The 18737-nt window shown below is 35.5% G+C and overlaps 1 protein-coding gene and 1 pseudogene across 4 annotated transcripts in view; one reads left to right on the top strand and one right to left on the bottom strand.

Moving 5' to 3' along the window:
* The window catches only part of TASP1 (taspase 1), a 311116-nt gene that overhangs the window by 279036 nt on the left and 13343 nt on the right, over window positions 1–18737 (bottom strand). For 3 of the 4 annotated variants that reach the window (XR_001158012.3, XM_076010922.1, XM_012780832.3), the window contains exon 4: window positions 17446–17514. Coding sequence is in view for 2 of the 4 variants with exons in the window: in XM_076010922.1 (XP_075867037.1) it covers window positions 17446–17514 (69 nt within the window). In the remaining 2 variants the exon portion in view is untranslated. Of the gene's footprint in view, window positions 1–11215; window positions 11483–13583; window positions 13703–17445; window positions 17515–18737 lie in introns of all 4 variants that reach the window. The other variant, XM_076010923.1, reaches the window with a different exon arrangement.
* On the top strand, window positions 6651–8123 carry LOC105880064 (DNA-dependent metalloprotease SPRTN pseudogene; annotated as a pseudogene).

Below are 18737 nucleotides of genomic sequence, written 5' to 3'. Positions count from 1 at the left end.
GACAAAAGACAGAAACAACTCAAATGTCTACTAATGGATAAACAAATTGTGATATATACATGAATAATGTTGAATACTCCTCTGAAAAAAAGGAATGAAGTACTGATATATGCTACAACGTATGAACCTGAAAAACACACCTAAGTGGAAAAAGCTAGACACAAAAAGTTACATAAAAGGCATGATTCCAGGGGAAGGGGGGAATGGGCATTTATTGAAACCTTAAAATCTGTACCCCCATAATATGCCGAAATAATAATAATAATAATAATAAAGGCATGATTCCGCTTACATGAAATATCTGGAATAGGTAAATCCATAGGGACAGAAAGCAGATTGGTGGTTGCCAGTGGGGAGATGCATGAGTAATAGAGAGCTCTTACTTAATGGGCACATGGTTTCCTTTGGGGAGACAAAAATGTCTGGAACAAGATACAAGTGGTTACACAACACTGTAAACATTTTAATGTCAATGAATTATTCACTTTAAAATGGTTAATTTTGTGTTATATAAATTTCATCTCAATTAACAAACAAAAAAGGCAGACACAAAAGAATACACATTGTATAATTCCATTTGTTAAGTTCTAGAACAGGAAAGACAATATGGCAATGGAAGTCAGAACAGGTGTTACCCTAGAATGACTAGAAGGGGGCCCAAGAGGCCTTCTGGAAGGCTGGAAATGTTCCATTTCCTGATCTTGGTATTGGTGACACAGGGCTATCTTCACTCTGAAAAATTCATGGAACTGTCCCCTCAGAATAAATGTATATAGTTTCTTATGTGTATAGTAAAAGTTTTAAAACTATAATATAAAATCTTAAAATTAAAAAATAGTAATTTTTTTAAAACTATTACCATTGTGAATTAAAGGGTCCAAAGGATCTCCATTATTTCTTAAGACTGCATATGTCTATATTTAACTCAAATTTTAAAGTTTCTTAAAAAGAATCAAAAAATGAAAATTTCCAGACTCCCATCCCAAAAGATTCTGATTTAGAGCATATAAGTTTAAACTAGGAAATCTTCATTTTTTAATAAGCTACCTCAAATAATTCTGATCCAGCTGGACCATGGCCCTCACCTGGAGAAACTCCGATTTAAATGAACTCCATAGCTGCTTAACTTCACTTTCTCCACAAGTCACATCCTGAGGGGGCTTGTAAAGACATCTATTAGCAATAGCACAAGAGAGATGGGGAGTAAAAAAGCTACAAATGAGTCATGAGAGGTTAAAAAAGCTAACGACTCTGGAGGCCAGGATTCAACTTTGGAGAAAAATTAGATGGGCTGGAAAAAAATTAATGAAATTAGAGACAGTCCCTGGTAAATGGACATAGAAAACTTTCTGGGCAATCATCACAGATTCAGCCACAAATATGGTTTTCAAACCAATGGTTTTTCTTAGTATGTTTTCCATTAAAAAGTAATGGAATCAAGATAAGATAAATGATGTTGGAAGCTAAATATCCTTTAGGAACACTTTGGTTCAGGCTTATTTGGGTCACAGTGTATTTGATCTGCTTTAGCTTCAGCTCTAAACTCTTTGGAGTGATATACTTTGGTAATAGTTCAAATTGCTTCAATGAGAAATTTTTTTGAAAAGTCTTTAGTTTGATTTGAAGTTCATTTTCAAAATAATAAGCTAATACCTAACTCCAATTCCAACTTTAAAAAGCTAGATCAAAGCTCATTCCAGTTTTATTCCTACTTTTGATAGAAATCTGTTACAATAATTTGTAACCTCTAGAGTATTAAACTAATGTCAATTAAAGCATCAGCTCATTTCCTTGGCCCTTGAGACAAAAGTTAGCATCTTTGTCCAAGACTTATTTTCAATTGTACCTTAAAATGAAATATAGTCTTAGTCACACAAAAGCTCCTATACTCAAAAGCGGCAGCTGTCACTCAGCCATGGAAAACTCCAGCCCTGAGAGAATGCCAATGTTTAAAAATTAGTCCATGTGCCAACAGACACGCATCTGTGAAATGTTTCTTTTGCAATCTCCAGTCTCCATCACTTTGTAAAGGTTAAGAAGGTCTCAAGCTTCTCCAGATGCAAAGTCTGAGCTTTGATAAGGCTTCAGTTTTCCATACAAATTTTGGGCAAAGTAGTTCTTTGACACCAATGCCAGTCCTAACAACAAATCGATTTAACTATCATGCTTACTTAAATATTTAAAATACTGAATATTCTTACCTAATGCTTCTTAAATAAGAAATAAGATAAGAAGTACAGAAGTAAGCCATTTAACCTATGTTATCTATCTACAACATGTCAATCCACCTTTACTAAGAAGAGCCAGGTAAGTGGTCAAAAAAGCCACATATCTTCTGATTATAACAACAACAACAAAAAAACTTGTAATACTGTTTTACTTCTCCAAAATAAGTCAGATGAGCTTTCTACAAAGAATCCACAAGAAGGAGACTAATAAAATATCATGGTATTTTTCTCAAATACTATTAGTATAGATGACTTCATTTATAACTTTATCCAGTGGTGAACTACCTTCATCAAGATGATAAGAGAAAACACGTTATTCCTATCGGAACTAGTACTTTGTGGCAAAAAAACAAAACCACAAAACATACACAGGAGGAGGGGACATCAATGTTCATGTAACACAAAAAAAACCTCAAAGAAATAATCAGGTAAAATAATTATAGAATAATAGGAATCTATCTATAATTTAGATAACCAGCCCCCATATAGGCAAAAGTTGGCTCTTATGGTTCTCAGTGTGAACTTTATTGACTTCAAGATCAAAGCAGTAGGCACATGAAATAAAATAAGTATTAAATTTTGAAGAAATTATGGCATTCAGATAAACAAGATTTACAGGAAGAAAAATTCTCTGGTAAACATAGAAACAGTAACAAGGTCACCAACTCAAATATCTGCTCAAGGAGCCTGCCCATGAACATCAATTATTGGATGCACACTTGCCCCTCCATCTTCTCCCCCAATTTGCCCATTCACCATTTCTCTGTACCTCTTTTAGGATATAGGGGAGGGGCTTGAAGGATGTAAATCTATCAACTATACTGCCTTTGCTCAGTACTGAAAAAGTTTTCAATGAAAAGAAGGTGAAACTATGGCAAAACTTTTTTTCTTCTTCTTCTCTTTTTCACCAAGTATCTGTAGGAGCAAAACTTTTATTGGTGAGAAATTTTATTGAACTGTATTAACCTTCTTTTCCATTACTAAATAATTGGAGAATATGAATAATAAGAGATCTGCAACATGGAAGTCATTAAGAGAATTATGGATTCCTTCACAGTTTTGATACAAGACTGAACTAAAAAGAATTTTCACAACTAAATTGGAGGTCATAGTATCTGTTATCATGGGGCTACAGAAAGCAAGGTCAGAAAGAAGCTAGATGGATCATCCAATTTAATATCCAATTCGCAAGTAGTTGCTAATTGTACCTTAAAATATTTCTAAGGAAGTTATATTCCTGTGATATGAACTTGTTATGTAAAAAATACAGAAAAAATGCAGTTTCTCATATAGCAGAGGGAGATTTACCATTACAAATATTCTTAAGTTAATGCTTACGTATCAAACTAGTAGATATTCACAAATTCATTTTCAATTCACTGAAAATAAAAAACAGAAAATGTGTTTTCATCCATGTGTTGAAAAAAAAGCATATGAGATTATATCTGCTCTTAGTTATTCTCAAAAACAGTCATGGAAGAACATTTTCACCCAAATATTGGCCAATTACAAACTAGCCATGCTTTACTGAAATACATACTATTGATAATGTTGGGGTTTTAGCCAATTAATATTTTTTATAAGGAGTAGAAAGTCAAGAATTAATGGACTCTAACCAATAAGTTTCAGCATAGTTAGCCAGAAAACATTATTAGGCCTTTCATTCATTAATACAGAACCACAGGGCATACTTAGAAATCAGAGGCTCAATTATCTAAAAAGCGTTCCTAAGGAAACAAAAAACTTTCCATTTTCATTCTGTAACTGCTCCTTAATGACAAAGTACTCTTTTTTGGCATTCTCTCTTTTCTCTCTACCTCAGGACATATTTACAGATGCACTGGCTGCTTTACAGACATGCTAAAAGTTCTTGCTGTGGTTGATCAAAGTTGGAATGCCTGAGGAAATTACTCAACTTAGACAGCCTGGAATTATATCTAGCCAAATAGTTGCAGTGCTCTACTTTTAACATGTGTTAAAGTAATATTTTAGCTATCCTGGATGTAAGTTGAGAGAACATTTGTTTGCATCACACTCTGTGAACACTTGGAGTCAAATATAGTATGTTGAATACCAAGTTTTAGTATCTGTGACAGTTCATTTTTTTAACTGTTCAATTACACAAAAGATAACATACTTTATTTAAAAAAAAAAAAACTCAAATAACAGCATATGTACTAGGAACTAAGCTTTTTCATAATCTTCATAAAGTGCCTAAGCTTTTCTGGAAATGTCAGAAAAAAATAGAACAAACGTTGATATTTGTTCATTAGAGCATTTGTTGATCTGGCACAAAATATTCTGTTAAGTATGGAATCATTTTTCTTTAATTTATTAAATATTTTAATAAACAAGCACTACACATCTACACTCACCTCCTTTGTATTATTAATCTGCCTAATTTATAAATAAGCATACAATTAAGCAGAAAAATGACATCACAATAGTTTATTTTCATGTTTTTTTAATTGAAAGCCACAGAACTGCAGTACAAAGAGTTACTTGTCAAACACAACACATATCTCTAAAATAAAATATTGGCTTCAATAGACTTGCACATCTGAAAAAGTTTTAAACTTTGTTTTAGTTGGATTCCTTATGATGTCCAGGAAGACGTTAGCACACACAGTACCTAAAATTGTCCTTTCTACATGATCTACAATACAAAAGACAAACGTAGCTATTTCTCCAGTATTGCCAAATTTGGCAGCCACTTATACTTCCCTTCAACCTAAATAATTATACCTTTTAACCATGTTGACAATAATATGGAAATATCACTCAAAAAGAACCTAACAGACCATGGAATTATAATAACTTAAACCATCCTTCTATCAAACAACATGGTCAGAATTGGTTGAGGGTCTGGGGAGAGGTATTATTAACTTTCAAGTCCTCTACTAACTATGCTTCTTTTTATTAAAGGATTTCCTAGCAGAAAACTTGGTTCCTTAAAAAAAAAATAATAATAAATAAAGGATTTCCAACCCACCAGAAAATGTTAACATGTGCACGTACTCCCAGAGAGGGAAACATAAATAAGTCCCCCACTCTGAATGTGTTATAGTGTTGATGCCCTGTGTTATAGTACATGCATGTCAAGAACTGTCAAGAAATGTGTATACCATGCATGAGGCTGGACCTTGAGTGAAAATGACTGCTAGTAAAAAAAACCCTGGCAATCGGAATGGCCAAAGAACTTCTGTCAACTGGGATGTCTAGGATTCAATTTTAAGTTGTTTTCTATGGTGAGATACACTTCTTCATTAATCTAACACTTAAAGTCTGCTACACACATAAGGAACAGAGGGAGGAAAAGAAAACAAAAAGACAGACACAAACAATGGGGAAAATTGTAAGCAAAGTTTTGTTCTACTTTGGAGCAAGATTTTCTTTTTTTGTTTTTTGACGCAGAGTCTGGCTCTGTTGCCCAGATTAGAGTGCTGTGGCATCAGCCTAGCTCAGGAAACCTCAAACTCCTGGGCTCAAGCAATCCTCCTGCCTCAGCCTCTCAAATAGCTAGGACTACAGGTGTGCACCACCATGCCTGGCTAATTTTTTCTATTTTTTTTAGTAGAGACAGGGTCTCGCTTTTGCTCAGGCTGGCCTCGAACTCCCGAACTCAAGCAATCCTCCTGCCTCGGCCTACCAGAGTGCTATGATTAGAGGAGTGAGCCAGCATGCCCTGCCTAGAGCAAGATTTAGAATACAATCTTGATGGAATTCTTAAAAATCACATAATTTAAATTTCTTCCTCATTTTTTTTCCAGATTCTGAATAAAGGCCTGGGTTTGAGAGATGCAAAAAAAACTTAAAATCAAAAGACAGTCTTTTAAGGTACTGCGCAGGGGCTTGAAGTAGCCGGGGATTTGAAGTTACCAGAAAGGGGTAAAGGCTATAACTAGCTTCCTGGAAGCTATAACTAGCTATAACTATAACTAGCTATAGCCGGGGGTTTGAAGTTACCGGCTATAACTAGCTTCCGGGAAGCTATAACTAGCTATAACTATAACTAACTATAACTAGCTTTAACTATAACTATTGCTATAACTAGCTTACTCGGCCCGATCTCAGGAACCCTGGTTCTCCGACCGCCATGAGGTGTCATCAACACTTGCTTTTAGTTTTTTTTTTTTATTTTATCATATTATGGGGGGTACAAATATTGTTAACACTTGCTTTTCTTAAGTCCCAGAATCTTGGCTTCAGCGTTTAGGGTAACCTCACTTCTCGTTGTCATGCTCAAACCAGTTTTCCCTGAGCTCTCGCGAGATTGGCGGGCCAACCCGAGAGCAGCCCGGAAGCCGGTATCTCCTAGGAGTTCGACCCGGCCCTTCGCGCCTTCCGCCTTCACTGCGTGGGTTCACAGCCTCACCCGAGCCAGCCTAACGCCAGCAGACCCCGCCTGGGATCCTGGCAGTGATGGATGAGGACCTGATTCTGGCACTGCGGCTTCAGGAGGAATGGAACTTGCAGGACGCAGAGCGCGATCCAGCCCAGGAGCCCCTGTCGCTGGTGGACGCGTCCTGGGAGTTGGTGGACCCCACCCCGGATCTGCAGGGCCTGTTTGTGCAGTTTAACGACCGGTTCTTCTGGGGCCAGCTGGAGGCCGTTGAAGTGAAGTGGAGCATGCGAATGACCATGTGTGCTGGGATATGCAGCTATGAAGGGAAAGGTGGAATGTGTTCCATCCGTCTCAGTGAACCCCTTTTAAAGTTGAGACCAAGAAAGGATCTTGTAGAGACCCTCTTGCATGAAATGATACATGCCTATTTATTTGTCACTAATAATGATAAAGACCGGGAAGGGCATGGTCCAGAGTTTTGTAAACATATGCATCGCATCAACCGCCTGACTGGAGCCAATATTACGGTATACCATACTTTTCATGACGAGGTGGAGGAGTATCGGCGACATTGGTGGCGCTGCAATGGGCAGTGTCAGTACAAACAACCGTATTATGGCTACATCAAACGTGCTATTAACAGGGCACCCTCTGCTAATGACTGCTGGTGGGCTGAGCACCAGAAAACCTGTGGAGGCACTTACATAAAAATCAAGGAACCAGAGAACTACTCAAAAAAAGGCAAAGGAAAGACAAAACCAGGAAAGCCCCCAGTGTCAGCAGTAGAGAATAAAGATAAACCCAATAGAGGTGAGGCACAGCTGTTAATCCCTTTTAGTGGGAAAGGATACATTCTAGCAGAAACAAATAATTTACCGTCATCTGCGAAATTGATCAGCTCACAGGCCATTGATAAAGCCCAAGATCTTTTAAGTCAAGACCATTCAGCAAACACTCTAAGACCTAATGTTAAAACTGAGGTGAAATTTGAAAAGAATGGTTCAAGTAAAAAAACCTCTCATCTACTCTCCCCTGTTCTTAATACCAGTCACCAAAATGTTGTAAGCAACTATTTGCCTAGAGTATCAGCTGCCAACCAAAAGGCTTTCAGAAGTGTGAATGGATCTTCTCCAACGACAAGCTTAACAGTCGCTGACATCACTAAAAATTTAGTTTCTTCTAGTTCTCAAAGAAGGGTCACATCTTCTAAGATATCCCTAAGAAATTCTTTAAAAGCAATGGAATCAACATCTGTGAATGTAACCCAGGAGGTGAGTGGGTCTGAAGATAAATTCCCAAATAAACGACCCAGGCTAGAAGACAAGACTGTTTTTGACAATTTTTTTATCAAGAAAGAACAAATACAAAGTGATGGTAATGATCCAAAGTGTACTTCACGTCCTATAACCACAACTCAGAATTCCAGTAGTTCATGCAATCAGAGCAAAATGGTTAACTGCCCGGTTTGTCAGAATGAAGTTTTGGAATCTCAAATTAATGAGCACCTGGACTTGTGCCTTGAAAGTGATAGCATCAAAGTCAAAAGCTGAAAATATCTTTGCAAAATGAATGGTCTCACACCCTACCTGTATTACCTCACTAATGTGCTATGTCAGCCATTCAGGAAGTTTTGGGTTAATGCTAACATTTGTATGTTATAATCTAGTTCATACAACCAATACAAAATGTTTTATTTTATATATACATATATAAGATTGTAATTAACAATATTTTATGTCTCAAGGTGTTACATACATTCACTCTTGCCTTACCTATACTGCAGGCCAGAGTTTATTCTGCCTGCATATATGCATAATTTTAGGTACTTTTGTTCTTTCTTTTTAAGATTTTTAAATCTGTTAATCTTTTTATTTGTATGCTTTCCTAAAAATATTCATGAGGAATCCTGTCAAGTATTTAGTTAAATTGAGTATTTATTTATTTATTAATAATATTAAAACTCATTCCCTGAACTGAATCTTCACAGTGTTAGACATACACACTAGAGTACAAAGTATATGAGCTGTTTTAGGGTACTCTTTTTGTTTTTCTGGTGTTTTTTTTTTATTTTTTTTGTAAAATCTTAATAGACAATACATTTTCTATATTTTAAAGAATTTTACTTCTCTGTTCTACCTTCACTAAACAGTGACAGCAGATTTTAGGTTAGATAAAGAATATAGTAAAAATAAGTATATTTCTTTTGGAATATTACTAGCAAAAAATAGCCACTACAATTCCGTAGGCCAGATTTTATATTGAGTTTAGCTGTTTACTCAAAATTTAGCAAAACGAGTGGTTAAAACTCAGTGCTAACTGGTATCTTTAACATAACAAAGTTGCCTAGTTATATAACAATGGAAAATTATCTAGAAACAGTATTATGAACCTTAAGCCAAAGTTGAAACCATTATAATAAAAGAAATACCTTTTTACATTTAAAAAAAGTGTATTTCTTTGTGGTTAACTACTACTCAGAAAAAAAAAAAAAAGTGTATTTCTTTTTTTTTTTTTTTTTTTTAGGTGTTCTTTTCCATGTTACAGGAAAGGGACAAAGGTACTTTTATCAGGTTACTTTTTGTCTCATGGCTGTACTTCCAGTCTGTTGGCCACAGTCCCAAGACCTTAGTTGTTTACAAGTTATTTTTCTTTGTTGCAATATAGGTACACAGATTTTTAAGTATACAGCTGGAAAAACTTTTACATAGTGTTCACCTGTTTACTGGGCAGATCAAGTTAGAGAACGTTTCCATTGCTCCAGAAGGCCTTCTATAGGTGCCTGTTCCCAGTCAGTACCCACCACCCTTAGCACCCCCAAAGGCTACCACTATTCTCACTTCTATCACCAAAGATTAGTTTAGCCTGTTTTTGAACTACTTAAAGTAGTGTATCTTTGTTGCTCTGTGTAGCAGAAATTCATTTTCATTGCTCTGTCATATTTGCATAAATATACCAGAATTTTTCCATCCATTCTGTTATTAATGGACATTTGAATTATTTCCAAATTGGGACTATTAAGAATGATGCTGTTAAGAATATTCTACTCTTTTCTGTTGGCTATATATATATCCAGGAGTGCAGTTGCTGGGTCACAGGGTATGTTTAGCTTTAGTAAATACTGCCAGTTTACACTCCTGCCAGCAGGGTATGAGCATTGCAATTGTTCACTATCCTTAACACTGTTACCAATCTTTACCATTTTACCCCGGTTGGATGTTCACAAGTTTTGATATTTCTTAAAACATGAAGTTTAAAAATTATATTTAATAAGTATGTATAGATAAGTGGCTATTAAAAAAAAGACAGTCTTTTAAATTGAACATTATCGTATCAGCCTGTGATTCTGTGAAAAACTCTTCTTGGCCTAACTCCTCCATTACCAAAAGCAAAAACAAAAAGAGATGTTGGATTATATAAAACTGATGCCCCAAATGATACAGATCCAAACATATAAATATATACACACAGAGAATGATTCAAAAATCACAACACTATAAATCCTAAGACCAATGAATCTAATTAAATCCCTTTTAATAACCCTATTAATATAGGACTAGAAGACATTTTACACTCAAGTCCAAAAGTCTCATTGCTTCCACATAGTCAAAACACAGGATTACCACCAACTCTACCATATAAACATATGTAGCTTTAAGTAGCTCCAAAATGTAGTATATTCTTGAGAGTAACAACTCCCAGAGAAAAATAAAGGCTCATACATAAAGCTATCCTCTCCTTAGGAACTGCTAAGTCTGACCTTGGACCATATCTCCCACTAGATTTAGCCAAGATGAATATATTTGATAAGGTCCACACAGCTCATCAAGAAATGGCCAAGCCTGAGCAAGAGTGAGACCCCGTCTCTACTATAAATAGAAAGAAATTAATTGGCCAACTAATATATATATACAAAAAAAAAATAAAAAATAAAAAAAATAAAAAAAAAGAAATGGCCAAAAAAGGTGAAATAATTCTTCATGCTCCCATCAGTACAAAATAAAACATGACAAGCTCTATATGTAAGTGTTTTAACTTGGTCAAAGCTAATATAGGGGAGTTCTGATGTAATGTAATCTAGAATGTAATAAATGATTCCGTTTTCTTTTTATTCCAAAAAAGAAAAAATGATAGCACTCTGGGAGGCCGAGGCAGGCGGATTGCTCGAGGTCAGGAGTTCGAAAACAGCCTGGGCAAGAGCGTGACCCCGTCTCTACTATAAATAGAAAGAAATTCATTGGCCAACTGATATATATATATAGAGAGAGAGAGAGAGAGAAAAAAAATTTGCTGAGCATGGTGGTGCATGCCTGTAGTCCCAGCTACTTGGGAGGCTGAGGCAGGAGGATCGCTTGAGCCCAGGAGTTGGAGGTTGCTGTGAGCTAGGCTGATGCCACGGCACTCACTCTAGCCTGGGCAACAAAGTGAGACTCTGTCTCAAAAAAAAAAAAAAAAAACAAGTAAAAAAGAATCACTGCTTTTCCAGTAAGCAACTACCTTGTGCTAGAGAGCATGTTTTATTTCTAGGGTCTTAGATGTACCTCATGTGTGAACACAAACAGTAAGTTACAGTTTGCCCCTTAGTATGAAAGGCAAGAATCAGCATCAGTACTCAAAAAAGTGTTTTAAAAAGAGCGTAACTTACTTTTACTGTCCCAGGCTAACTGGGGTCTGTCTGGTGCTTCTTTGTCTGCACATGGCCACCCACAGCCTGTCTTCTAATTAAATCAATGCTCTAGCAGCAGAACAAGCAAACAAGTTGCCTCCCATCTGTGTACAGCTCTTCAGGACACATTTCCCTTGTTCAGAAGGTAGAAATTCTTGGGAGAGGTGATTTTCTCTGCCTCTTCACAAGAAGAACATGGATACTTGGCTGGATGCAACTCCATGAAGTGTAACTGTGTGTGTACACCTCAAAAAATAAAACAAAAAAATGCAGAGAAACATAAAGACTCCATAAACAGCTGGAATACACAGAAATACTGAAGCACCACTGGAAATACTGCTAAACACACAGGCAAAATAGGGTCTTTGAAATAATCAATGATACAAAGTTTAAAAAAAAGGAAAAAGAGCATCTAAATTCAAAACTCAAATTTCATGCAATGAAAACATGTAAGTACTAGTACAAAGGAAAAAAGGTAAATCTTCTACTTCACATACATAAAAACATACCCTCCCATTATAGCAAATAAAATTATCAATGGAAGAGAAAAATGAGACTTCCAAGGGTGGCAGGGCTAAAATTAGACTCACCAGCTACATTATAGTTAATGAACACTTAAGTATGCATGAGCTAAATGCATCAAGCTGTCTTTCCAATGTGGTCAGCCCTATAGGGGAGGGGTGGGGAGGGGAGGAAGGAACAAGGGACCACTTTGTTTATGAAAAAATGTCTGCAAAACAAAAAGTTTGCAGGAAAATGGAGATGCTCATTTATTTAAATAATTTTTAACCTCCCAAATAAACAGAAATGACCTTAAAGCAGATGCCCCTCCTTTTTTCCAATAAAAACCAAATAACTAAATAAAGTAGGGTAGGGAACAGGGTGTGGTTAAGCATCTGATCATAGAGAAATCCCACAAGCAAACTTGCTATAAGTTTGGTGAGACAAAGGAGAATGTATCAGCCCTTCCCAATATGCCAGCAGCAAGCCACACCATCTCCATGACCACTAAGCATTTAAAAGACTGGCAGGCCTTAGGTGTTTTCTCTATCCCTCTGAGGCACACAGACAATTTCAGCTAGAAATATGAAGCCCAGGGAAGGGAATATTGCCTAATCCTGCAGTCCAGAAGCCTGGGCTAGGGTCCACCTACAACATACTATTCAACAGTGATCAACATTCTGGAAATCCCTGCTTTAAAGAAATACATGCAGAGCTGCCTCTGGGTATAGGAGGATGTACAAATACAGACAAATGTATAATAATATTATATATAATAATATATATAATAATGCAAATACCTACTTTCTTTCTCTTATACCCCAAAATACCAGCCATCTGGATAAGAAGTTACTCCTTAAAGGACCTCCTAGAGTTTATAAGCAAGCAATATTTGGATTATACAGAGATCCAAAAACAATGGATTGTTTTCGACAGAATGATATAAAAACTTGTCCCCAATATAATCTGTTCTATAAACACTAAAGCATTTGGACAATAAATCAGTTCCAACCAAAAATTAGCAGCTCCCCTGACCATAGTGAGCCTGAAAAGATGAATCAAGTGAAGAAAAGAACTGCATAGTCCACATAGGGTAAGCTCAGCAAAGCATTTTAACAGAGAAGTCTGTGTAATTTGCCTTTCGCTATATGAAATTTAAAAGCTATTCCTATCACTATTCATATGCACAGTATTCTACCTACCAAAATGACCAGTTTTAGAGATAAATTGACCATCTTCAAACTCTCTACTACATTCATTAGTTTTCTCAGAGAAAACTACAAATAACCTCCCAAAAGTCTTTCATTCATATTTCATCTCTTATTCCTCATTAGACCTTTTTAAACCAGGTCTTAGTACTTTTTTTAGAAAAAATACTAATGTGCAAAGAGAACTTCAGTACGTATTTTATGAATAGTTAATTTTTGACCAGGATCCATGAAATACTTTCTACTTTAAGACCAATCCTAAGAAAATGGTGGCATGATGACTCACCCAGATCTATACCCAATTTCCTCAAAGAATAAATTCACATCAGAAGCTATACTATGTGAAATGTACAAAATTATGATCTAGAATTTTTGAATCCATTGTCACTACCTGAACGAAAACTATTTCAAAAGCAGCCAGGAAAGCAACCGTCTTCCAAACGTATAGTCCCAGATATAAAGACCAAATTGTTTCACAATATAAATCTACTCTGCTGTGAGCAAAACCAGACTTGTACTACCAGATGAATATAATTCACTTTCTCATCAGTTATAAGGATAATTTCAAAAAAGTTGTATGAAACAATGGGCCAAAGCAATTTAACGATAAATCATTAAAATATGATCTATAAACTGACCTTTCCATTTTTCCCCACATTTTGAAGATAAACAAAATGCTCTGTGGAGTCATATCGTTTTCATTTCCACACTGCAGAACACCTCTCATACAGGAGCGGCCACCTTCCCTCCCAAAACCCTAAAGGGAGAAGCTGGTCAGTTCAATAGGAAGGAACTTTTGCACCCGACCCCCTTTATTTAAATGAAGAAAACACCCCCTCTGGTGTCCAGAAGTGGCAGTCTTAGGACAACGTGTCTGTAGTGTTGGACAGGAAAAATGAAACCACACAAGATAGTCAGTTTCTAAGAAAAACTCAAAAATGGTATGTCTAGGTGGCTTGCATAAGTCCTTTTAGTGTGTGTATAACAGATAAACAGATGAAAACTTCCTTTTCTTCACATTGCCTCTTCCCACTCCACTGCACTTAGTTGAGATCAGTGTACTTTTCACTATTTTGGAAAGTACAAATTATCACATTTTTTAAAATACAAAACCAGATCCCCCTTAGAGACAATAAAGACTTAAAACATTTCAGTCATTTCAATCCACAGTTAGTATTCAAGTAATTCACACTAATTTTAGCATCTGCCTAAGTAATAACATAACAGGCAACTTTAAAAAACATAGCTTTCTTAATCAAAAAGTATACCCCAAAGTCAAAAGGGAAAGATATGATGACTGTCCATACTTATTCAATAATAAGGACAAGATTTAACTCAACTGAACAGATTGACCAAAATTAAAGATAAGTGGTTACTCTCAAACATAACGTAGAATAAATAAGGTTTTCAGTAATTTTTCTCAGCACTTTCAGTAGACTAAAAAGACTTAATATTGTTATTTAAATTTTATTAAGTAGATAAAACATTAGAATCCAATTTTCTCCTATCTTTCCATCCACCCAAACTCATTAATAAAATACTTCTTCAACTGAATTCTTCATTTGAAAATCTATTCTGTCTTAAGGTGGTGAACCACAATTATGCAAGTACCAGAAACTGCAGGGGGCAGTATAAGCATAATTTCCAACAAAATTCTTAAGATTCAGAAAAATTCTTCCAATTAGTGTAGCCTTAGCCTTTAAACTACTAACATATATTTCAATCAAAGATTCGATATAAAAATGAATTTTTAAAGATAACTGAAATTCTTCCCCAAATTTAATAATTAAAGGTTGGGGAACACAGGGTACACTAAAGTCACTTGGGGCAGTATCCTATGCTACTATTATCCATATGACTTAGTCCAATCAAAAATAATAGGCCAGGCCGGGCGCAGTGGCTCATGCCTGTAATCGTAGCACTCTGGAAGGCCGAGGCGGGTGGATCATTTGACCTCAGGAGTTCGAAACCAACCTGAGCAAGAGCGAGACCCCGTCTCTACTATAAATAGAAAGAAATTAATTGGCCAACTAATATATATAGAAAAAATTAGCCAGGCATGGTGGCACATGCCTGTAGTCCCAGCTACTCGGGAGGCTGAGGCAGCAGGATCGCTTGACCCCAGGAGTTTGAGGTTGCTGTGAGCTAGGCTGACGCCATGGCACTCACTGTAGCCTGGGCAACAAAGCGAGACTCTGTCTCAAAAAATAATAATAATAATAATAGGCCAGGCATGGTGGTTCAGGCCCATAATCCCAGGAGGCCAAAGCAGAAGGATCACTTGAAGCCATAAGTTCAAGACCAGCCCAGGCAACACAGCAAGCCCCTCATCTCTACAAAAAATTTAAAAATTAGCCTAGCACAGTGGTGCATGCCTGTAGTCTCAGCTCCTCAAGAGGATGAGACAGGATGATCACTTGAGCTCTGGAGTTAGAGGTTGCAGTAAGCTATAATAACGCCACTGCATTCCAGCCTGCAAGACAGAGCAAAACCTTGTTTCTAAAATAAAATAAAATAGAAAAAGTATTTTTTAATTCATATCCACACTCTCAAAAAAACAGGCTATCATTCAAAACTATAAACCTCACTTATTCATGAGTAATTCATTATTTTAAAATGTATTTTTAGTCATTTTTAAATATAAATAAGTAAATCCTTTAAAAGTAGGATTCAACAGTGGGGAAAAGTCAAATGAAATATTCAATACAATATAAATATGACTTAATAAAATTAGTTATTCTAAGATGAAAAGAAAACGTTTTACTCAACTTTGTATTCATAGTTGCCATTTTAGTATATTCCCCAGCTACTCATTATCCTTCTGTCCCCAGACCCACATTGATTCCATGCACCAATAATCCTGGATATCACCTTCTGCATAAAGGAGAGTAATTTTCAACCAACTATTGAATTAAGTAAAATAAGGCCCTCTTTATGTGTGTTGTGAGTAAAGGTAAGATTTGGTGGTAAGTACATCAGTCTTCTTTCTTGTGTCATTTTTCTCCCTTTATCCATAACACAATTAACCTATCTTTGATACTGTAACACTTGTCATTAATAGTTACCATAAATATTCATCTCATACATATTATTTCCAAGGCACCTCTTAACAGTAATAATTGCTAATGGTTGTGGGGTTCTTACTGTGTGCCACACATTGTTCTAAGTGATTGTCATATATTAATATTTACTCAGTTATTATTCATAACTCTATGAAATAGGAATTATTATCCTCATATTATAAATGGGGAACTGTCCCTGGGCTGTGACATACCCAGGGACACACAACAGACTGGTAGAGCTGGTATAAGATATATCAGTCACAATGGGAGAACATTACATAGCCCCATGTCAGGTGCCTCAGAGGAACAAACTACAATAGATATGGGTACCCAACATACATGTTCACCTTCCTTGACTACATTAGGACCAAGCTGAAGGCATTATCAAGAGAGATTAAAATATACAAAGTATGATCAAAAGCTCAGCTCCACAATTAAGCAATAGACTATACAGAAAATATTGCTAGGACTTTTGGTAAACTCCTGGGCAATTTTCACAGGGAAAGGCATGACAGGGTAGGTGCCCTGGAATGAGAGCCTAAACACAAGGGACACCGTCCAGTCAACTTGCAAATGTCAACTTTCACTATCACCTTCCTCAAACTCATCACTGTTTTATCTTCATGTCTTACTTGATTCCTTTAGTAGTCTTGTCTACCAGAAAAATATTTGTTCACAGTAATCCTCTCAACTGGCTGAAACAAATCTATCTTCTCAAAGTTTGACCAGCAAGTAAGTCTTCTGAAGGCCTCAATATCTCCTGTACAAACTCCTCAAGGATCCAGATTAAGAGAACTGAGAGACCTTCCCTCTGGAGTACAAAAAATTATAGCAAACTTGAGAGCTTCCCCACTACACTCCTCAATGACCACAGTAAACTGAAGAAAATCTAACATCACATTGGAACAAGGCACATGCCACAGTACATAGCTACATGGTACGCATCTAACTGTTAAGTTCGTGAGGAAACTTCCCCTTCCACTTTAGACACTTCTAAAAAGTTGGATGTTTTTTGTTTCTTAAACAGAATATATATATATATATCTCTCACTTTTGGAGTTAACTTCAAGAATTTTCCTGAAAATTCTGGTTCAAGTTGGTATTTGCAAAAACAAAAAAAAGAGAATATTTCTGAAAATATTTTGACTATTTAAAAATACCGAGGAAATTTAAGTATCCAGTCACCATTAACTTTTGTATTTGTGAATGTCACAAAAACCAGAAAAGAAAGGAATTTAGCCAACTTCTTATATTACTCAGAAAAGTTTCCAATGAAAACAACCTAACAATATCACAGGCTTCTTCATAACTTTGTTAATAGTGTTGGGAAACACAGCTGATATGATTTATGGATGACTAATAAAAAGTTCCATGTCATTTAAAAGCATTAGGTATAAACTCACAAATATTTTAAATAAAACATAGAGAAAAGAAATACCTCAAGTTCCACCAGTGCTGCAGTTACTGCATCTGTCGCAAGAGAACCAGCCTGTAGCTTTTCAATTGCCTATGAAACCAAGGGGAGAGATTATTCATTGTAAAACCACAATTTCTCAAACATACCCATTTTCTAAAGCTTCAAAGAAGTGTAGGAGACATTTAGGTTAATAAAAATTAATCACCAGTTCCATTCCATAATTCAAGACACAAACTACTTAGATTTAAAACAAATGTATATATTTAGGCTACTTTTATATAGCTCACTTAATATTATTCAAATTAAGACAATGGATAAAATCTAGCCATTATATACAAAGTGTGAGAAACTGAGTAAGCTTTATTCATCATAGAGCAATTCAAAATAGTCACAGAAATTATATGAATACAGCTTGATTCAAATATCCTAACAATTCATATTTTAAATAGATAATTCAATCTCAAACTAAACTAAGCTAATAATTTCTCCTCCCACACTACACTCTACATCTAGACCTAAAAAAACCAGTGGCTCTCAGTCACAGAGGTATGTCAGAATCCTCAGATGGAAGCATATATCTGACAAAAGCATTTTTGATACCATAATGTATTTGATATCAAAACAAAGTATATTCTTTTACAATATTAACTACAGAGAGCAAAAGTTCATCTTGCCTTGTTGGGGATAAATTAAGAGAAGAAAGAGAGAAAGGGAAACTGGTTTCTAGCGGGATGAACTATTAAAGTTCTAATTTAGTCAGAAAAGAGAAAGCTCAAAAATTAAGAACTATATTTCTTATTAAACTTTAAAGAAACTCATTTCATTATATAAATTAAGGAGGCTAATTATACAGTCCAAATGTATTAGATTTGTTATACAACTACATAAGAGTAAACTTACTTCTTTTCAGACAATGAAAAAATTTCAAACTTTGAAAAATAAGAAAAAATAAAAAATAGTTTAGGAAACTTTTAGTTTTATTATTATGAATTTCAAAAAAACAACAAAATCCCTATAACAAAATATTCTTTTTTATTTATGGGATTTCATTCACAAGAAAGAGCTTGGATCTCTCTAATAAAGTATAATCTTTCATTTAAATGATATGTAAATATAAAAAGAGCTGAGAGAGCCCCATATTTACTCAATACACAATATCCAATTAACATTCTATTTGCATTAAAAGTAACAGAAGGTTTGCCTACAAGCATATATAGTCAGGACCAAAATAAAAACAAACAATATTTCTTCTGAGTCCATTCCTGCCCCCACATTAAATATTCAACAATTTAGCAAAACCTCAAAAACCAACA

This window comes from Microcebus murinus, chromosome 16 (genome assembly GCF_040939455.1).
Source record: "Microcebus murinus isolate Inina chromosome 16, M.murinus_Inina_mat1.0, whole genome shotgun sequence".
NCBI classification, from domain to species: Eukaryota; Metazoa; Chordata; class Mammalia; order Primates; family Cheirogaleidae; genus Microcebus; species Microcebus murinus.
This window is presented reverse-complemented; position numbering and strand designations above follow the sequence as displayed.